This window comes from Budorcas taxicolor, chromosome 16, assembly GCF_023091745.1.
Source record: "Budorcas taxicolor isolate Tak-1 chromosome 16, Takin1.1, whole genome shotgun sequence".
Lineage (NCBI taxonomy): Eukaryota > Metazoa > Chordata > Mammalia > Artiodactyla > Bovidae > Budorcas > Budorcas taxicolor.
Window position 1 is genome coordinate 50,396,828 of NC_068925.1, and position 21,758 is coordinate 50,418,585.

General features: G+C 59.2%; 1 protein-coding gene across 1 annotated transcript in view; it reads left to right on the plus strand.

The window, feature by feature from the left end:
- The window catches only part of MEGF6 (multiple EGF like domains 6), a 101,226-nt gene that overhangs the window by 29,555 nt on the left and 49,913 nt on the right, over positions 1–21,758 (plus strand). Inside the window, exon 5 of the mRNA XM_052653780.1 lies at positions 17,975–18,097. Coding sequence (XP_052509740.1) covers positions 17,975–18,097 — 123 coding nt within the window. The remainder of the gene's footprint in view (positions 1–17,974; positions 18,098–21,758) is intronic.

The window sequence follows — 21,758 nt, forward strand, 5'->3', positions numbered from 1 at the left end:
GTTTCCAAGGGCCCGCCCTCCTGCCCCATCCTGCATCTGAGGGACTTGGCTCAGGCTGAGCCGGGCGGCCTGTTTGTTGCCTGGCTGAACTGCAAAGGGGGCAGGTATGGACGCAGCAGGGTTGCAGACCGTACTGGCTGCTCTGCTCACAGCCCCCCGGCCCTCCTTCCTCCAGAAGCGCATACCATGTTGGCTGAGCGTCTGGGTTCCCACGGGAGAGGGAAGGTGTCGGGGCTTCTGGCTCTTTCTGTGGCTCGTGGTGGGGACGTCCCACCCCAACTCACCAGCCCCAGGATGTACCTATTGGATTCACAGACACAGAGCCGTTAGGAAGAGCCCCGAGTGCCTGGGCCTTCAGGTTGGAGGACCTGAACTTGGGCCCCAGTCCGTCACATCCGTCTTCCTGGTGGGCTGTGGGACAGTGTGTCTGGCTCAGGCGGCCAGCAGGGTGCAGAGCCTGAGTGGTGGGGTGAGTGGTCTTCACTGTGTCTCTCTGTCCCTGTGGGTGCGATGACGTCCCTAGGGACTAGGAGGGCCATCTTGGGAGGCCTGGGAAATGCTGGCCATCATGTGGTTAAGCACCTGCTGTGACACTTGGAAAGTAGGAGGGCTCGTTCCTACACACTGTGGCCAGATGCGGAGCCTCTGGGCTCTGGCCTGGAGGGTCCTGGGTGGTGTGTCCTGTGCCCTGGGAGCCTGGGACTGCCGGAGTGCCTGGGGCCAGCTCTGCCCTGGCCCCAGAGGTCACAGACTTGCCTACTCCCCTGTTGCCCAGGCCCTGGAGGTCACAGACACATGTGCTCCTGGTGTGGGTGGACAAAGGCAGGCAGATGGCATTGGGATGGGGGCCAAGTGTCCTCAGGAGTGGCATGGATGCCCACTGCTCCTCATCTCACACCCCCAGTCAGGTGGGGATGAGGGGAGTGTCGGAAGGGCTGCCCCTCACAGAAAAAGTCATCCCACCTGGCTCCCAGCAGCTGGTGTGGAGGGGCCTGACTTGTGTCATTTCCAAGGCCAAGGCTCCAGGAATGGGACAGAGAGCTGGGCCCCATGCCTTAGACAGCTCCCTTGCATGACTCCTGAGCAGGGCATTTCCCCAGGGGTGGGGACTTGATTTCCCCTGATGCTGTGGGGTGCTACTTCTTCTGGGTGGTTGCTCCAGCCTGAGAACCTAGGCCCCAGGTCAGAAGTGGCCAATGGATGCTGCCCAGTCCAAGCCCCTCCTTTTACAGACTAAGTGTGGCACAGAGAGGGGGTGCCTCTGCCCAGGGGCCCTCTCTGTGTGTGCTCAGTGAGGGCAGGTGTTCCCTGCTGGGCCCTCTGCACTGTTTGAGTGGAGGGATGGATGTGTCAGTGGATGGATGATGGATGGATGGATGGGTGGATAACTAACATGGGGATCTGTAGCTAGGCCCACTGCATACCTGCCAACACCTTGTTTTCTTCCTCTGGACCCACTGGGGTGGGCAACTGGAAGGTGATGGAGGACCCAAGGTGGGTAAGTGAGATCAGGCTCTGGCCAGGAAGATGCCACCTGTGTGCGAAGGGGCATGTGCTCAGTGGGATGAGAGGGTGGGCAGCTGGCCCTGTGAGCTGAGCAGTGTCCACCTGGGCTTCACCCGTGCGAGGCAGGTGTCGTGCACTGGGGCCAGACCTTGCATCCCTGACCTTTCTCTGTTAGGCACCGGCCTTGGCCCCCAGCTGGCGCCGGCTTCTGAGTGTGGTCCCGGCTCTTGGAGCCCCTAGAGGAGTTGGGGGAAATCCCAGGGACTGGCTGGGAATGTGGGCACCCAAGCACACAGGGCCTCTTCTCCCACACTGTGGACCCCCAGACTCTCAACCCGGGGCTGCCAGCTGCCCCCAGGGACTCCCAGCCCTGCCTGCCCTCCCAAGGCCTCTGTGGCTACAGGTAGGCCCAGAAAGAACAGCCCAGGCGTGAGGGACCCCAGAGCCTCCTGAAAGGGCTCCTGCCCCAGCTTGAGGGTGGTGCAGGGAGGAGGGGCCCACCTGCTCTCCCCTCGGGGTGGTGCACTGACGCCCCCTGGTGGCACTGACATGCCAGCACAGGCTCGGGGGCTGCCGGGAATTTGCGGTCAACGTGGGCGCCAGCTCCTCCTCCACTCCCTTTGCCATCCCCGCGGGAGATGCTGGTGTCACCTGTGACGGCTGCCGAGGGACACAACTGGGAGAGAGAGGCGGAGGCCTTGGCCAGGAGTCCAGGGGCACGAGTGCGGAGGGGGCGGCCTGGGTGCACGGCCTGCATTCAGGCAGGCAATCATTGGTTCATTCATTCATCCATCCGCCCCAGCAGTCATTGAACCTGCTGTGTCCAGGCCCCATGCGAGGGACTCAGCTGTGCATGGGGGCCAGGGCAACACTGGCGGCTGGGTCACCGAGGGCCTGCTGGGGCATGACCGGGCGTTCCTCAGCGACCTTGCTTGCTGCACATTTGTGGTGTGTGCGCTTCCGTCAGGATGCTGAGAGCTTTGCCTCGGGATGGGGGAGCAGGCTCCCGAGTGCTGAGGCTGGAAGTCAGGCAGCCATGGTGGCTCATGCTGAGGCCAGGCTCGTGGCCAGGCTGACCCCGGGCCAGGGCAGAGAGACTGAGGAGTCAGTGTGGAGGGAGAGGAAGTCCCCGTGTGTCCAGACGAGGGGAGGCTCCATGTGAAAGAAAGAGGGGTCTCCTGGGGTCTGGTCCAGGAGATGGGGTGGAGAGCAGCGATTTCTGAACTCGGGGAGACCAGGGTGGGAGCAGTTGGTGGGAACAAGGGGCTTCTACTTAGGCCTCTGTGCCAGGAGGGGCCCTCTGGCCGAGGGGTTTTTGCCCCAAGCCCTGGGGAGGAGCGGGCATCTGGATGTGTGCCTGGGAGAGGCCACAGCCTTCCCTTCTCAGACGTGGAGGGCACTGCAGGGCCCGGGCTGCCGGATGCGCCAGCCGCTGTCTGGTCTGTGTGCCGATCTGCAGGGTGGAGGCTGGACTTGCTGGCCTGCTCGGGCCCTGTGGATTCTAACACTCGAGCATCGGCTCACTTCTCCTCGGGGCTGTCTGGGAGCTGCAGGAGGGCTCTTTGCAGAACACAGAACTTCCGCTCAAATCCAGATCTCAGACAAAGTAATCATCACTGTTGAATGTTCCTTCGCTCAGCAAGCGTTCTTCCAAATTTATTTGTTGACTTTTATCATGTGCCAGGCACAGCTGGGGTTTGGCCATGCCGTGGCTGCTGAGCCGACATGGCCTGATATCAGGGACCTTCAGTTCATAGGGGTCAGAAGTCCCACTTCCAGAGGTGTGATGGAGGCTGTGAAGGGGATGTGCAAGCTGGACCTGGTCCGGGGTCGGGGCAGGGCAGCCACCCTGCAGGGAATTCCCAAACCCTCCATGTGTCCATCTGTCTGAGCCCGTAGCTCTGGGATCTGTTGGCACCAAGTGTGGGGCTTAACACCAGGTCCTGGAGGGGACCCCTCTGGGGAGCCTTCCCAGCCAGGACCCTGGAGCTGTTGGGGAGAGTGAGCGGCCTGCCAGAGAATGAGGCCCAGGAGGGGCCAGCTACCTCCTCAGGAGCCAGCCTCCTGTCTGGACAGGGGCAGGTCTGGTGTGGAGGGGCTCCCAGCAGGGCAGGCCCTGGCTGGCCAGAGGCTTAAGAGTGTCCAGGCTCTGGATTTCACACCAGGGTTTGGAGCCCAGCCGAGCACTCTGACCCCAGGGTGAATGGGCTTCCACTGTGGCCCCAGCCCGGTTCCCGGCAGTGTTCTGAGCTCTGCTTCAGGAAATGATAGAGAAAAGCCAGTTCCCCCCTGCCTGCCCCCTCCACAGTTCTTCCTGATCTTGACTTAGAAAGAGGCACAGAGCGGGTGCTGCACTCTGTCGTCCAGAACAGAAGGTGTTGTCCAGTGTCGGGGCCCTCCCTCCGTGGTCAGGACCATGCTGTGCAGGCCACTGGGCTCGGGACTAGAAGGGCTCTGGGGGACCTCACACAAGCTCAGGAATCAGAGTTCTTGGTACAGAGAGAGAGATGCAGACGCACCCGACGCGTGAACACAGGCATACACCCACATGTGCACACGCAGGCATCCACTCCTGCACACACACATGCGGAGGGTGTGTGCTGAGAGTGTGCCTGGCTCGGCACACACCACCCTCCCCAGCCTCGCCCCCTGCTGTGGGGCAGCTCAGAAGCAGAGGCAGAGGCCAGCCTCCGGCTGCAGCCCCATCCCTTCCACCAGAGCGTGAAACAGCCCAGGAACTCGGCCGTGGAGGGGGAGTGGAGACCTGGACATTGGGGAACCAAGGAATGTTCTTGGCTCCCTTCTGGGCCTTTTACATTTTGTCTTGTTTTCTGGGAAACAAATGGAAAAAATATCCCCGTTCCCACATTTTTGGAGGCTGATTTGTATAAACAGACCAGACCCGATAACTTTCAGAGTAAACAGAGAAACTGTCCGAAGTTGGGCCCTGGGGCCTGGGCCGAGGGCAGGGAGTGACGGAGCCCTTCTGGTCCTGCCGGGGCTGCTCCACGACCTTAAGGGCTTTAATGATAATAACTTTGTGCCGACTGCCTGTGAGGGCCTGCTCAAGCACCTTCCGCCTGACCTCCCATGATACCTGCCCCCCACCCCATCTTGGGCCTGGGGGGCTGGCTGGACTGGTGGTGGGAGTCCCCCCTAAGCCCTAACCCTCCCTTTACTGGGTTCCCCAAAGCTCCCCAAAGCCTGAGGTCCCTTCGTCCTCCACGGAGCCAGTGGCAAGGCAAGCGGTCTCCCATTCTGAAGGCCATCTCTCCTGCCGGATGGGGTCTGCTCCGCACCCCCTGCCCACTGGAGGCAAATACTTTGTGAGAACTGGCAGCCTCACCTGACCCTGAGCTACCTCTGCACCTGGGGAGCACTGAGCAGCCAAGAGCTGAGCCTGCCCCGCAGAGCCTCTGGATTCCTAGGACATGTGAGCCTGGGGACAGGAGAGGCCTGGGGGAGCGGAGCCCAGTGGTGGGCAGCCCAAGCCAACCACCCACGCTCAACCTGCTCCTGTGACCTCCCAGAGGGGACCACATGGTGACCTTGGAAATACAGAGCAGGTGAGGCCTGCCTAACTGTTTCTGGGCAACCCAATCTTGGTTTCCATGGTTGCCCTGGAAACCACAGATGGGGAGGGGGTTGACTAGCCCTGGGAAGGAATCCTTGACCCTCAGGGCGCTTTCCCCTGGCAAAAACTTGTGAGCAGCTCAGTGTTCTCAAACGCATGCTCTGAAGCGAAGGAAGTGCGTCCGAGGAGGATACGTGCTGTGTGCTTCCAGCCAGCGACATTTTGGAAAAGGCAAAACCGTGGAGGCAGCACAAAGACGGATGGCTGCCAGGACCTGGGGGAGGGGAAGACCAGGTGGAGCACAGAGGGCGTTCAGGACAGTAGAGCTCCTCCATACTTCGCTGTCATAGTGGATACATGACCCCATGCATTTGTCAAACCCACAGAACGTGCAAACTGCCAGCATTAGTTAACAATGACACCTCGGTACGGATCCATGTACTGCAATAAATGTAGACACGGACATGGGATGTTAGTAATAGAGAAAGTCACGTGCACCGGGGAGACGAAATCACAGAGAACGCTCTGTGCTTTCTGCTCAGTTTTCCCAAAAACGTGAAACTGCTCTAAGAAATAAAATCTATTAACTCCAAACAAAAGATGAAGAAAGAGCCCAGCCTTCTGGGCCTTGGGGACTGGCCTTGCCTGACCCCGTCTTGAGAATGCCCCCCGTCTCCTGGGTGGGGTTGGCACCTCAATTTCTTTCTGCACCTTATTTGGGTTTTCTTGGCATATTGCTTAGTGTACCTTCAGAAGCCTCACTTACTTTGTCCCCTGAGGACAGGCTCCACGGTTTCTGGTTCCCTGTCTGGTCCCCTCTTTCCTCAGGAGCCACTGGTTTCTAATTGTCATTGTTACAGACATCTGGAAGTTGAATTGAGGGATCAAGCATCCAGGGTCCCAGTGCTGTCCATCTAAAGCCTCTGAGCAAGAAGGACCCTTTCTGTCGCAAGGCCAGTTTCTCCATCAAACTAGAAGAAACCTTCAACTGGAATGCAGTGGCCTTATAGTGATGGTCAAGACCGAGGTTCCTTTAGGGAGCAAGTAGCTGGGCCCACTGACCACCCCCATCCCAGTCACGTTTGAAGCCCACAGAGTTCCTTCTTCACCTGCTGGCTCCCAGGCACTGGGTTTGGACAGAGTTGGTTTCATTGCAGACCTTCCAGGTGCAGCAGTGATGGGGTGAGAGGCAGAGAGAGGTTTTCTAAGGTGTTCAGCTTTAGAAGGAAGTGAGAAAGGAGACTGAGGAGTCATGTGTGTGTTTATTACCAATTTTTGTTCAGTTGCTAAGTCGTATCTGACTCTTTGCAATCTCATGGACTGCAGCACGCCAGGCTCCTCTGTCCTTCACTATCTCCCAGAGTTTGCTCAAACTCATGTCCATTGAGTCAGTGATGCCATCTAGTCATCTCATCCTCTGTTGCCCCCTTCTCCTCTTGCCTTCAATCTTTCCCAGCATCAGGGTCTTATCCAGTGAGTCATGCCAGGGTGGTGATGTCTGTTACTGAGTCCAAGCTCACCCTGCTCACTGAACGACAGGCCAGTGAATCCAAGAGATGAGGTGTTGAGGGAAAGAAGAGACTCAAAATAACCATCTTATTGGTGTGTGGATGCCAGGTTCTTTTATAGATCAGAGAGAAAAAGGCAATGAGGAACTAAAGTCAAAAGGCAGAATAGTGAGGGAGGTGCAGTGGGGAAGTAAAGTGAAAGTGTCTTCAGTCTTGCAAAACATCTCCAAGGAAATGGCCAGCCTTCCAAAGGGGTGTGTTAATCTCTTCTGTTCACAGGTGGACAGGGATGAACTCTCTCTCCATGAGCTGAACAAAGGCACTTTCGTTTACAGTCAAGCAAGCTTCCTCCTTGCAACTTGTCCAGAGAGACAGAGAAAGAGGAGAGGGTCGCAGGGGGACTGCTTCCTGCCCCGATGCTGAGCCACCGCCAGGGAGGGGCCCTAGACCAGCTTGGTTGCTGTCCAGGTGAGGGTGGGCAGGACCTGTGTGTCCTTCAGACCGTGCACAGGGTCCAGATGAGAGAGCCTCACTAATTTAGCCAAGCCAGACAATAAATCCTGAACCCCCAGGGGCAACAGAGCAGCGTGGTGGTGGTGGTGGTAGGGACGGTCACCTGGCAGAGCATCCGTCCTGTGCGGGAGAGGACCCCATGGAATTCCTTAGATGCCGGCAGACAGGCCTTGGTTCTCAGGGATTATCCTTGGAGCAGGGGCTCCATGGCCTCTGTGTCTCCTGCATCTGCCCCAGCAGTGCCCCTTGGGAAGACCCAGGGGTTCCTCAGCCTGAGTAGCATTGGCCTTAGGGACACTGCTTCCAGGAGGCCTCCCGGGCTTTCCTGTCTATGCTCCCTTCTGCTTGCTCGTTTGGGTTCCGTCTCCTTGAGTCCTGGAAGTCTTTCTGCCTGGCTGATGGGGCCCTGCAAGCAGAGATGGTGTGTCCTCCTGTAGGGTTGGTGGTTGTCAGATGCTTGTGGGAGGGGAGTGAGTGATGAGGGGGCCCGTCAGCCCTCTGGCAAGTGCTGAGCTGGGGTGGGGGCTGATGGGAATTGCACTGGAACGTTCTGGCTGCCCCGGCTGGCAGACTTCCGAGCCACACGAGAGAGATAACCACCCAGCCAGGTGGGCCCTGGCCCAGTGGTGGGTTTGCTTACAGAGTGGCTTCTCTCAGTTTGGGGGCACCTCCTGGGATGGCCCAACTGGGCGAGATGCCCCCTCCTCCCCCGGGCCAAGGGCAAGCTACAGCCCAGAGCAGCATGAAGCACGTTCTCTAATAAAATGGTTTTCATTTTTTTCCATTTTAAAGGTGATGCGTGCCCGATAACTATTAGTTTTCATCTGCTGCAGTGACTGACTGCCCAGACTTAGGGGAGTAAGACACACATGTATCATCTCACTCTTCTGCGCTCACAAGTCCGACATGCGTCTCCCTGAGCTAAAGTTCAGTGCTGGGCAGGGTGGGTTCATCCTGGAGGCTCTGAGGGCACTTGAGTTTCTTAGCTCGTGGCCCCTTCCTTCACATTCAAAGCCAGCAAAGAGGCACCCGCCTGCCCGTGCTTCCCACGGCCTCAGCTCTCTCCCCAGACTCTCGCTCTGGCCTTGCTCGTCCACTCATGCTGACCCTGTGATGCCACTGGACCCGCCCACATCCTGCAGACACTCCCCCACTGTAAGACAGGCTGACTGGCACCCGTCATTCCACTTGGTCCTCTGGGGATCCGTAGATGGGGTGTGGACACCTTGGGGGCCCTGATTTTATTGGCCGGAATAACTAAAGATTAAACAGAAAGAACAGTGGCAGCCTTGCCAGCCACCCGCAGCGGGCCAGGGGCCTTCTGTAATGTTCTCGCACTCGGGAGCATCTGTGTGCTGTCTCAGACCCGGCCCTGGGGCTGTCTACGGTTTATGTAGACTTGCTTTGGGTCGTTGTTACTGGGATCTCCATTGCTCTCACGGGCCGCCACTCTGGACCGTCTGGGTCTGGGAAGTTTCCTGTGCAGTAGGTGGTCCTCTCAAGCGTCCTCTGTGGGGCTGCAGGCTGATCCATGGCTGGATGACGTGCTGCCTTCCTGACGGGCCCCGAGCTGCGGAGAGGGCAGCGCCGGGGAGCCTGGTGTGAGTGTCGGATGGAGGCAGCAGGCGTCTGGTCTTTGCGGGAATTTCTCCCACCCCGCTCACTCTTACTCCAAGAGGAGGTAACTGTGTGAGTTTAATCCCATGAGACAGCTTTGGATCTCCCGGTTACCATGGCAACCTTGTAAAGCATGTGTGACATTTTCTGCCTGTGGTTGCTCCTGGTGGGGAAGGGGGTCCTCTTTGGACCAGGGCTGTGGGCCATCTGGCCTTGATCCCCATGCTGGGAACTCCTGGTAGGGTGGGGGACTGAGCATGGACTCATAGCGTGGCCCGTTGGCACGGCCAAAATTGGTGCCCAGACCAGGCAGGCTGCTCCCTCCATGACAGGCTGAGGCAACCTGGCTCCACTGGCCACACACCACTTATGGCTGGTTCCCTGGACCGCTGGGGTTCTGTCCTTCTGAGTGGGAGGCCCAGGGCAGTGGTGGGACAGCTTTTTGAGGTGGGGTCTTACTTCCCTGGTGGCTCAGATGGTAAAGCATCTGCCTACAGTGTGGGAGACCCTGGTTCAATCCCCGGATCGGGAAGATCTCCTGGAAAAGGAAATGGCAACCCACTCCAGTATTCTTGCCTGGAAAATCCCATGGACAGAGAAACCTGGTAGGCTACAGTCCATGGGGTCGCAAAGAGTCGGACACAACTGAGTGACTTCACTTCTTCACTTCACTTGTTTCAAGCAGTTTGCACATTAACAGTGTTAGAAGTGTGCCAAGCAGGCCCTCTGTGGTAACTGTTTCCTCTGCCAGGGGAAGGGGCGGGTTTATTTTGGCAGCGGGCTGAGATCCCCACCCTACCTGGCACTCTCTCCCCCAGGAGCCAGGAGCTCAGGAGGGAATGTGGTTAGGGATCTTCTGGGACAAGCTAAGGCGGGTGCCTGGTCCAGCTGTGCTGAGCTGGGGGAGGCGGGAGGAAGTGGAGGGGATTCTGTGCATCCCTCTGAGGCCTCTGCATTTTTGTAAAGGGCCCAGGGGCCACTAGAATGAGCAGGAGTCCAGCCTCGGTTGTCGCGGGCCTGGGTCTCAGACCCGGCCCTGGGGCTGTGCAACTTCGAACTTTCATTTCTGACCCAAATGGAATTAAAAATGCTGATGAGGCTCAGTCCTCTAGGAGGGTGTCCCCTGGATCCCCTGGCCTTGCGTCCTTCTCCCGTTTTAGGAATGATGACTCCAAGGCCCAGAAGTTTTGTGGTGGGTCGTGTTCACCCAGTGGCTGAGATGCTGAGCCAGCCCAGACCCCCACCGTGTCCTGGGGACCCCCAGCCTGTTCTGGGTGCCGCCCACCCAGGTTCTGACAGAGTGTCAGAGGGCGGAGGGAGGCCCCCTTCCTGCACTGCTGTCCAGGCCTGGGTCTGGGTGTGGGAGCGATGTGCTCTGACCTGTGGAACCCTGGCTGGTGGAAGAGGCAAGGGGACATCCACCCCTCAGGCCTCATGAGGCAGTGTGGGCCCAGTGACACCTGTTTTAGCTCCAGTAACACTGATGTCAGACTTGTGGCCCAGAGGCAAGTGAGGACACATGTCTGTTGTTTAAGCCACAAGCTCTGTGGTCCTTTGTTGCGGCAGCCAAGACACTCTGCCAGCACCTCTGACGGCGGCCCGACACCCTGGGGCTCTGGCCTGGCTCCTGGTGAATTTCCCCTTCCCCTGGGTTAGAGCGAAGGCTCGCCTGCAGCGCTGCCCCCAGCCCACCGTGGATTCCTCTTCCTCGGCCCTCCTGGCTTTCCCATCCTGGCACTGCTGGGAGCCACCTTCTCCCCCATGGGCTGGTGGTGAGGGCCGAGCCCAGTCCCATGTTCATCACTGCTCCATATATCCCCCGTGGCATCTGCTCCCCAAGGCTGGCTCAGAGCCCCGCAGAGGTCTTGCCTCACCTGTCTCAGGGGCCGGAACCCCTGCCCACGACACAGAGTAGGTGCCTGGGAAGGGGGTCTCTGGGCTGGGGCAGGGTGCACATGCTCCGAGGCAGGCCCAGACCTGCTCAGACCGGGGCGCTGAGCAGACATGTCAGCCTCAGAGCAAGCTCGCTCAGGGAGCCCCACTTGTCCCCCCCAGTGGGACATGGGGGTGGGGGGTAGCATCCCTGGGGAGAGAGACTTGGTGGGTCCAGGCCATGCATCCTGCCCTAGGAGGGGGCTCCCCATGCTGGTCCATCTGTGCTGGTTGCAGGGATGCCCTGGACACTCCTCTTCCTTCAGGAGGGCCGGGAAGGTAAGGAGCCGCCAGCCCTGCCTGGGGAGTTGCCTTCCCAGGCCCCTTGGAGCTTAGGGCCACCCACCACCCCCACCTCCAGCTCCTCTGTCTCTGTTCCTGTAGCCCCACGTTGCCGACTCTGGTCCAGCTGGTTCTCATCACTCGTCCCGACAGAGATTTTGGGAGCAGCCCTGGCCTGTCGGGTGACACCTGGCTGTAGGCAGGGAGGATTTTCTTGGCCTCCTCAGCAGGCAGGGCCTTGTAAATCCTAGCTCCGACAGGTAGCCTGCAGCCTGGGTGGGCGGTGGGGGTGAGGGCCGACTGTCACACAGAGCCGGTGAGCCAAGGCCTGGCCAGGTCCCCGCCTGGTGGGCTGGGCGGCCTCCCCTTGTGTGGTCTTGGTCTCTGTTCTCAGGGTGAAACTTCCTTATCTGAGGGGGTCCCTTGGCCATGCCCTGCCCTGGAACCACATGCCTTCTCTGACCTGCTTCACACCTGAGGGGCTCCCAGGCACACCATCGGCCCCAGGCCAGGCCAGATTTGTCCCAGAAGGGACCACATTCCCTTCTGGGTTCCTGGTTCCTGGGAGAGAGACTGCCAGGTGGCTGTTTGAGTTCACTTCATCTTTACTTTGCCCCACCCGGAGAGCCCCAGCCCTGTACCCAGGCTGCTGGTGGATGGGGCGTGTGGAGGCCACCTCTCTCAGGGGGGGCCCCTTTCGTTCCCCTGGGAGATTGGGGCATGTGCTCCTCAATCTGCATCCCTTGGTCACCCGGTCTGCTGAAAGGTCAAGAGCGTCCAAGCCCTCGTCCAGGCTGGGTGGCTGCTGCGACTTAGGGCCTTTGTGGAGTTGCTGCCACTGGAGGGAGGGCCCTGTGCTAGGGCCAGTGCTGTCCAGGGGCCAGGGCGTGGGCCCCCTTTCCTGCTGTAGCAAATGCCTGGAGATGTATGTGCAGCGTGGGGGCTGGTTCGAGGCCGTTTTTTTGGGGTGAAATCTGTGTAACACAAGATTGACCCTTCTGCAGCATGCAGGTCAGTGTCATCGAGCACACTCACAGAGCTGTGTTGCCACCTCCTGCATTGGCCTGTGGACGGGGAGGTGAGAAGGATTGAGAGCCAGCTTTGGGTGTCAGCATCCATACCCCATGCTCACCAGAGGCCTGGTTTGGGGGCCAGATGCCTCTCCAAGCTGCTGCCTCACTCCAGAAATGGGAGGAAACTCCGTCTCCCAGGACCCCACACCCCCTCCCTCAGGTTTGGGGTGCTCCTGGGCTGGTCATCTAAGAAGCCAGGGTTTCAGGGTGCCTGCCTCCTAAGTGCTTCCTGACACTTCCTGGAGCAGAACACCCTCTGCCAGTGACCAGATGGGCCCTGGCCCCAGCTCCAGGCCAGGGCTTGACCTTCGACCTCCTGACTTGCCTGGGCTCAGGCCACCCCTTCGACAAGCTGGAGCATCAGCCTTTCAGGTGACCAAGCCACTGGGCTTTCAGGGCACACTCTGCCCCCAGACTGGCTTTGTGAGCAAGAAGGGTGGTCGGTCCCTGGGTGGTTTTCTGGGCTGTGTTGTCACCCCTGTATAATTCTAGTCTGTGTTTGACAGCCGGGAGCTGGGATGGGCAGGCCAGCTGAGTCACTTTCGGGGAGGGTGGGGGCTGCAGGGAGTAGCTGTTGGAATCTGTTTCACAACAGTGACGTTGGAGAAGACTCTTGAGAGTCCCTTGGACAGCAAGGAGGTCAAGCCAGTTCAATCCTAAAGGAAATGAGTCTTGAATATTCATTGGAAGCACTGATATTGAAGCTGAAGCTCCAATCCTTTGGCCACCTGATGAGAACTAACTCATTGGAAAAGACCCTGATGCTGGGAAAGATTGGAGGCAGGAAGAGAAGGGGGCGACAGAGGATGAGATGGTTGGATGACATCACCGACTCGATGGACACGAGTTTGAGCACACTGTGGGAGGTAGTGAAGGACAGGGAAACGTGGCATGCTGCGGTCCATGGGGTCGTAAAGAGTCAGACATGAGTTATCGACTGAACAACAACAACAATAATGCCCCGCAGACAGACAGATCATTCTGGAAGCAGGAGGATTGTGCTGCAGCTGACCTGGGCCAGGACTCCCCAGGGTCAGCTCTCAGAAATCCCAGGCAGCCCCAGTCTCCACACCGAGGTCTGAAGACCCACGCACCCATCTTGGGTCAGGAAGGAAAGGTGGGTTGGGGTGCCTCTCTGTCTCTCCTTCCTGGCCCCTCTGCTGCTTGCCTCCCTGGGGTTTCAGCTGAGGCCCAGCTTCCGGGCTGCTGAAGTTCCCCACCCCAACCTGGAGGCTGGCTGGGGTGGGGGGGTCATTGCTGGCCCTCCCTTGGCAGGGCTGCTGACTGTCCTGGGGTACCCACAGGACCTACAGCTGCCCCCACAACCCTGGACTGCCCCAGCCTGAAAGATCTGCTATTTATTTTGGTTTCTGAATCATCCATACTGATTCATACAGGATTTAGGAAGTCTCACTCAAAGAATATTCAAAGTATGAATGTGTTAGTCATGTCCAACTCTTTTCGGCCCCATGGACTGCAGCCCATCAGGCTCCTCTGTCCACAGGGATTCTCCAGGCAAGAATACTGGAGTGGGTTGCCATGCCCTCCTTTAGGGGATCTTCCCAACCCAGGGATCAAACCCAGGTCTCGTGCACTGCAGGCAGATTCTTTACCATCTGAGCCACTAGGGAAGCCCCAAAGAATGTTCAAACTACCGTACAATTGTGCTCATTTCACATGCTAGCAAAGTAATGCTCAAAATCCTTCAAGCTAGGCTTCAGCAGTACGTGAATCAAGAACTTCCAGATGTACAAGCTGGATTTAGAAAAGGCAGAGGAACCAGAGATCAAATTGCCGACATCTGTTGGATCATAGAAAAAGCAAGGGAATTTCAGGAAAAAAAATCTACTTTTGCTTCATTGACTACACTAATGCCTTTGACCATGCAGATCACAACAAACTCTGGAAAATTCTTAAAGAGATGGGAATACCAGACCATCTTACCTGTCTCCTGAGAAACCTGTATGTGGGTAAAGAAGCGATAGTTAGAACTGGACATAGAACAATGGACTGGCTCAAAACTGAGTAAGGAATACATCAAGAGTATATATTGTTGCTCTGCTTATTTGACTCCTATGCAGGGTACCTCATGCGAAATGCCAGGCTGGATGACGCACAAGCTGGAATCAAGATTGCCGGGAGAAATACCAACAACCTCAGATATGCAGATGGTACCACTCTAATGGCAGAAAGTGAAGAGGAACTAAAGAGCCTCTTGAGAGTAAAAGAGGAGAGTGAAAAAGCAGGCTTAAAACTCAACATCCTTCAATTGAAAATGAATTTATTTTAAAAAGTGAAAAAAACCCTCAGCATTCAAAAAACTAAGATCATGACATCCAGACTCATCGTTGCATGGCAAATAGATGGGGGAAAAGTAGAAGCAATGACAGAGTTTATTTTCTTGAGCTCCAAAATCCCTGTGGACAGTGACTGCATTCATGAAATTAAAAGATGCTTGCTCCTTGAAGAAAAGCTATTACAAACCTAAACATCGTAAAAGCAAAGACGTCACTTTGCTGACAAAGGTTCGTCTAGTCAAAGCTATGGTTTTTCCAGTAAGCACATACGAATGTGAAAGTCAAATAATAAAGAAGGCTGAGAAGGTCCATCTAGTCAAGGCTATGGTTTTTCCAGTGGTCATGTATGGATGTGAGAGTTGGACTGTGAAGAAGGCTGAGCGCCGAAGAATTGACACGTTTGAACTGTGGTGTTGGAGAAGACTCTTGAGAGTCCCTTGGACTGCAAGGAGATCCAACCAGTCCATTCTGAAGGAGATCAGCCCTGGGATTTCTTTGGAAGGAATGATGCTAAAACTGAAACTCCAATACTTTGGCCACCTCATGAGAAGAGTTGACTCATCGGAAAAGACTCTGATGCTGGGAGGGACTGGGGGCAGGAGGAGAAGGGGATGACAGAGGATGAGATGGCTGGATGGCATCACTGACTCGATGGACGTGAATCTGAGTGAACTCTAGGAGTTGGTGATGGACAGGGAGGCCTGGCGTGCTGCGATTCATGGGGTCGCAAAGAGTCAGACACGACTGAGCGACTGAACTGAGCTGAACTGAGCACTGAAGAATCGATGCTTTCAAACTGTGGTGCTGGAGAAGACTTGAGAATCCCTTGGACAGCGCAGAGTTCAAACCAGTCCATCCTAAAGGAAATCAACCCTGAATATTCATTGGAAGGACTGATGCTGAAGCTCTAGTACTTTGGCCACCTGAAGCAAGGAGCCAACTCATTGGAAAAGACCCTAATGCTGGAAAAGATCGAGGGCAGGAGGAGAAGAGAGTAACGGAGGGTGAGATGGTTGGATGGCATCACTGATTCAATGGACATGAGTTTTCAGCAAACTCTGGGAAATAGTGAAGGACAGGGAAGCCTGGCGTGCTGCAGTCCATGGAATGGCAGAGTTGGACATGACTTAGTGGCTGAACAGCAACAGCAACCCCTTCCCCTCAGGTACCCAGGAGGCACAGGAGGTGAGGGGCAGCTATCCTTACCAGTTCATTTCACTGCTCTGTGGGCTAGATGCTGGAGTTATAGCAAGGAGCCAACAAGGTCAAGACCCATACCCTTGAGACATGGGTCCCGAGGGGCTGGGGGTACAGCGGTGCTGGTCCATGGATGCTGTGAACTAAAAGCATGGCCTGTAGCTGCTGGGGAAGTCAAACAAGGGCCCATTCCTCTCCTCCACCCCCACCGCCCCAGTAGGGACTTGAACCTGATGTGCAGTCTGGATGGTTCCCCAAGCTCTCCCCTGCCCTAACTGGTGGGTTCCTTACCTCTGTATCTCCCCCTCTCCCTAGCTCCAGCCGTGTACAGGGCAGGTGCTCAGCCGAGGGGAGCCTGCTGAACCTGCCCAGCCCCTCCCTGGCCCTGGACAGGGTCACCTCCTTCTCAGTCTGCGTTGCCATTGCCTGGGGACAGGAGGGCCAGCCCCCTGCCTGCTCTGCTTCTCTCCAGGAGGCCCTGGAGGTGATGCCTGTGCAGTAGTCACAAGGCATCCTGTGGCCCCCTCGCTGCCAGCCTTGACTGGGCCCTGGGACTCCGACTCTAGGGAGGTCCAGCCCCCACACTGAGGCCAGCACGGTCCAGCTGTGAGCAGACTCAGGGGCTGATCAGCCTTCCCAGTACAGAGACACAAGGGGCTCAGCTCGGTGAGGCAGTGGAGGTGGATGCTCCGCTCAGCTGAGGTGCCTGGCAGGGAGATGCCGGGGACAAGGGGCAGTAAGGGCCAGGCAGACGTGGTTGGGCACCTGTAGGATGGCATCCAGATGCGGCTGGAGGGACGCAGCAGGTGCCGTTGTGAGTTCTAGACCCTGAGTGTCAGCACGCAGGCCCTTTCCTTGGGTGTGGGAGTCCTGGAGGCTCCTGGTCACGTTGGTCCCGTCATTAGCATCCACAGAGTTGGGGCAGGGTGCTGGAAGGCAGCTATAAGGCTGATCCCACCCTGGAGGTGGTGCCCAGGCCCTGGGGACCCTGCCATGTCAGCGGCTTCCAGAGGGCGTCTACCCTCCGTCTGCAGCCCTGCCTGGCTGGCCTCCTGCCCTACTAGCTGCCCAGCCACACAGCCCAAGTATCAGGGTAGGCCCTGAAGGCGGGGGGGCTCGCACCTGGCTGCTGCCCGCTGGAGGGCCTGGCCCCTGTGCCATCTCCCCAGGCTAGTCTGGCAGGGAGACCCTGGGCACCCAAGCTCTGACCCCCGGGCTGGGCTGAGTGTGGACTGGCCCTGCGTAACTCTCTAGGAATTCCCAGAAAATTCCCAGTGTTAACCCCACAGGCTGGGGCTCAGGGTGACATTCCAGTGCTGCCTTTCCCGTGGGACCTTGGCCGCCCCTGCAGCCTGAACCCGGCTCGGGGTCTCCCAGGGACCCTCCCAAGGACATGCCAGTGGAGAGGGGAGCTGAAGATGTTGGTGGCTTGGGCTTGGGGACTGCAGCCCAGGCTGGTTTGGGCCTTGAGCCTCCAGGAGGGGGGTGGCATTTCCAGCAACTGCACCTGGTGGGCTGTCCTGGCACCTGGCCGTCTGTGGCCTGTGGCTCCTGGGGGTCTCTGCTTCCCTCTGGGTCACATTCCCCATGAGATTGGGGGACCCCCCCCCCCCCGTCGCCTTTGATGTTGAGGTGCTGGGAGGACAGAGCTGGGCCCCCTCAGACCTCAGGCTTGCCACACAGCAGGGCCTGGGCCCCTTGTCACCTCGTGCCCAAGAGGTGTTCTGGAAAACGAGGCACCGGAGTCCCCCGGGCCCCGGCTGGGTCTCTGGGGCCATGGTGCCACCAGCCCCTCGTGGGTGTCCTGGGCACCCCCGGCCACATTTCCTGCGGCAGGGGACGTGCTACCGTCCTGCACCCACAAAGGCCAAGCAGAGAACAGGGGAGCTGTGGGCAGTGTGGCCTCATGGGTGGAGTCTCCTGCCTGCTCTGCCCTCCACGCCAGAGCCCCGTGGCATCCCCCCACTCCCCAGGCCTGACTCACATGCCACAGGGTTCCGGCAGACCAGAGTGGGGGAGACCTGGGCCGGGACAGGGGCGCATGGAGCCCACTGCCAGGTCTCAAGCAGCTGTGGGATGACAATGGGGGCCTTTTCCTGGCCTCCATGCTGGGAGAGGCCTGGTTTCTCTGGCAAACCTACAGCTGGACAGAACACAGGGGCCATTCTCGGGGGCACGCAGGCAAGTGAGGGTGGCTCCTTAGGGAGCAGGGCCCAGTCCTGTGCCGAGCTGTCCCCGAGGGACATTCCTGCCAGGTCACACCGGGACACCACAGGACCACGGGTCCTGGGCGCGGGGAGGGACCCGGTTGGCGGGGCAGCCCTCCAGTTGCTGGATTGACTTGGCGAGTCCCTCTCTCGTGAGGCCTGTCTGGAGGGGTAAGGTTTGCCCGTCTCTGCCAGGCCTCGTCCTGCTGTGTCGTGGGGTCCTGAGCTTCCTCCTGTCCCTGGGCTCACCTGCGTCTCCCCCTCACAGATGTGAACGAGTGTGCCACTGGCAACGCAGGCTGTGAGGGTGAGTGTCGCAACACCGTGGGGGGCTTCTACTGCCGCTGCCCGCCCGGCCACCAGCTGCAGGGAGATGGCAAGACCTGCCGAGGTAGGTCCCCGGCCCGGGCCCCTAACCCCCGCCCAGCCATGGCCTCAGCATCCCTGCCCTGGCTGCTCCCTGGGGCTGCCTCCTCCCCACCCCTGGGCTGCTCTGCTGAGGGTCCTGGAGTGGCACCCAGCTCCCTGGGTCCTCCCTGCCCGACTGCTCTCTGCACCTTTGGGGAATCCACATTTTCCCCCAAACAAGCCTCAGTGGGTCAGAGAGCCTGATGTGGGTGGAGGGCACCCTGGGTGCCGTGTTGGGCGGGGGGGGGGGGGGGGGCGATTACTCTGCTCGCAGGTGGGGAGAGGCAGGTGGTGGGTCGGAGATGCAGCTGGGGAGGGTGGGTGGGCGGCCGGCAGGCCCAAGTATAGCTGCATGGCCTCCGAGAGGGTCAGAGGGCAGGCTGTGTGCCTGCGCGGCATGGGGACGCTGGGGGGCACCCTACCCCTGCAAGGGCTTGCTGAAGCCAGTCTGGAAGTGGTCACCAGCTCTGGGCCTGTCACAGGTCTCTGCCATCGCTGGCAGGCTGTCAGAAAAACCAAGAACAGACAGAAAGAAATTTCCTGGATTTGGGGAGAGAGAGAAGAACAGATTAGCTTAGCATTGAGGCTGGGAGAAGGCAAGGGATGGGGTAGAAGACATGCCATCCCTCCTTGTCCCCCACACTCCCACACCTGTGCTCCCCCACCAGGCCCCTGACCCCAGGATCCGGTTGGCAACTTGGTCCCTGAGTTCACACAGGGTGGGGGCTGGCGGGCATCGGTGTTCCCTGCCCTGAATCATGTCAGACAGCCGCTGTCATCCCCCATCTCTCCGAACTTCCTGTCCCAACGAGGACACTGTCTGGTTCTGCCAGAGACCAGCTGTGAGCCATCCCTCAGGGTTGGGGGTAGTGGCAGGATCACAGCCCACTGGACTGGGGATGTGGGAGTCGGGGGGAGTCTGCCCTGGCTGGGGTGTTCTGCAAACCGTTCTCGTTTCCAGCATGTCTTCACTGGAGGGGAGACTGGGGGTGGGGCAGCAGAGAGGTGGCTGACCTGTCACTCACAGCCCAGGACCCAGGGACCTTGTGCTTGTTGGGTGACAGGAGCACAGACTTGTCACAGACAGAACCAGAACCAGACAGAACCAGACCATGTCACCCACCTGCGTCCTGGTTTCCCCTTCTGTGAATGGAGCCCCGCTGGGCTGGCAGGACCCTCCGTGGCCTGCAGTCCCACCCCAGGGCACGCTGAGTGCAGGTGGAGTTGGGGTGGGAAGGAGTGCCCCTTCCTGGACCCGTGTCCACTCTCCTGCCAGTGCCCCCTGAAGTGAGGGTGGCTGCCCTGATGTTGGGAAGGCATCAGGGGCCTAAAATCTCCCAGGCCCAGGGCAGTATCCCCAGGAGCCTCAGCCCCCTTTACCCACTCCCAGCCTCCTGGTCTCCATGAGCCCCAGGGATGCCTGCACACAAGACAGAGCATCCCCTCAACATATGCTCCCACATGGAGGTCTCCTGGCCTTCCACCCACTGCAGGTGCCCCGGGGTGAGGGCCCTGCTCCTGCTCGCCACTGCTGCTGGTGCACTGCCGACCTCGCAGCCTCTCTGAGCGTTTCCAGCTCTGTGGCCTACAGATAGGGCTGGACTGGCCCATGAGTTTCCCGTCCCTGACCCTTCCGGCCCTCAGTCCCCAGAGTCTGTGGGTGTGCAACCCAGCCCCTTGTCAGTGCCCAGGAAGCTCTGGGCCAGGGCCTGGGGGGCATGTTGGGGCTGCCCCAGGGCTGGGCATCTTCTGACGTGTGCTCTAGGCCACTCAGTGCTGACCTGGGGCCTAGTGGCCAGAAGCAGTCCTGGAACACAAGTGCACAGCTTGGCCACTGACTGGAGCCCAGCTCAGGGTCAGCAGGCCCGGCCACAATGCCTTCCTTGAAATTCCTTGATTTAGAAGGTCTCAAGGACAGGTGGGCGAGGTGGTCGCCACCCGTCAGTTGGCTGAAGGCGGGGATACTGAGAGGACCAGGAGGGGGCCAGTCAGGGGGCTTCCCTCACCCTGGCGTGCCCACCCGTTCCTCCCTCACGGCCCCTCCACGGCCCCCCAGGAGCTCGCTGACTGGCTCTGCGTGTTTGGGATGGCTGAGGCTCCGAGTCACCGCGTGGCTGAGAGCACTCTGCCGAGAGCCAAGTGCCTGCTGTTTTCTCTGTCCCTCAGCCAGCCCCTGCCACCCCTGAAATCTCAGCTCCGGCCAGTGAGCAGGGCTCTGGGGGGCAGCCGGCTGGCTGAATGTGAGCAAAGTGGACAGGAAATCAAGATGTTACTGCGGAGGACAGGCCAGCCCTGGCTGCTCACACACAGGGCTGCGCGCCGAGTGGCTGGTGGGGTGAGCCCGGAAACTGCCCCAGTGATTGACCGACGCCGTGCAACACGGAGCACTGGCACAGGCCCCTGCCCAGGGAACAGTGCCAGGCCAGTGTGTCGGTCGTGTTCTGGGCGGGGCATCGATGGCAGGAGCCCTGCTCCCTTCTCCTGGGGGGCACAGGTGCGGGGGAAGGGCACATTGCAAGGTGAGGCTGTAGCCCACTGCTGCTCCCTCAGCGTCCTCGTAGGGTGCGGCCTCTGACCGGTGCCCGCCCTCCCCCCAGACCCACGGGCAGGTGTGCTCAAACCTGTGCTTTATGGAGAAGGTGGGTCCTGGGGAGAAACGTGGACCCCACTGTCCAGCTCCCGTCCCAGCTGCCGGGGCCCTGAGCTCCTACCCAGCACCGTCTGGCTTTCCATGTCGGCCCCTCTGTGGAGGGCCCCCCAGGGCCAGACTCCGGTGTCAGCCTCAGCTCAGCGCCTTGGGGAGCTCTCAACTTCAGCCTCTTCCTCTGGAAAGTGGTATGAATGACACCCTTGGCTCTTAGGACCCCTGAGAGGACTCAGCACCGGCAGCAGGCTCCCTACCCCTCAGGGACTGCTGGGGGGCATGAGGGAGGGAGATAAGGGGGACCGCAACCTGAGCCGAACCCCCTCGCGCTGGCCTGAGGCCATGAGCCCTTCACCCCAGCCTCACTGCCTCCTCTTGAGCAAGGTCTGCAGGGACTAGCCTGAACCCACATCCAGGGCCATGATGTGGACCAGAACCCCCAAGGGACCCTGGCAGGTCCTTGCCCTCCCCAAGGCATGTTCCCCCTCCTCATTCCCTCCCGCCGTGCTGGCTGGGTGGATGCTGAGTCCCTCAGTGAGGTGGGTCCTTCCATCAGGCTGGTGTGGCCTGAAGGTCTCAGGGACCTTGCCGTGGGGAGGGGTTTTCAGTCCCATTGTGAGGGGAAAATTAATCTTGTTGATTGGAGAAAATCAGGGTGTCTCCCTGGGATAGACTCCAGGGGTGGCGGGGGGTGTCGCCTCCCAGGTCCAGGCCTGAGGGCCAGCCTTCCCTCGATGCTGGGGGTGGAATTCTTCCTGAGCCAGCTCGATGGTCCCCAGCCCCCACTGCTCCCTCCCTCCAGGAGGTCAGGAAGGACTGGGAAATGGGGCAGCAGGTGACTCTCCGGGTAGGGTAGGGGTAGGGTGGGGGCCTGAGCAGGAGTCCTCAGTCCAACATGAAAACGGCTGGCTCTGGCCTGGGGGCTCAGCATGTCCCCAATCCCCACTACTCCTTGGCTATGGGGGTGTCCAGTGCAGAGCTAGGGTCTCTAACAGGGTGT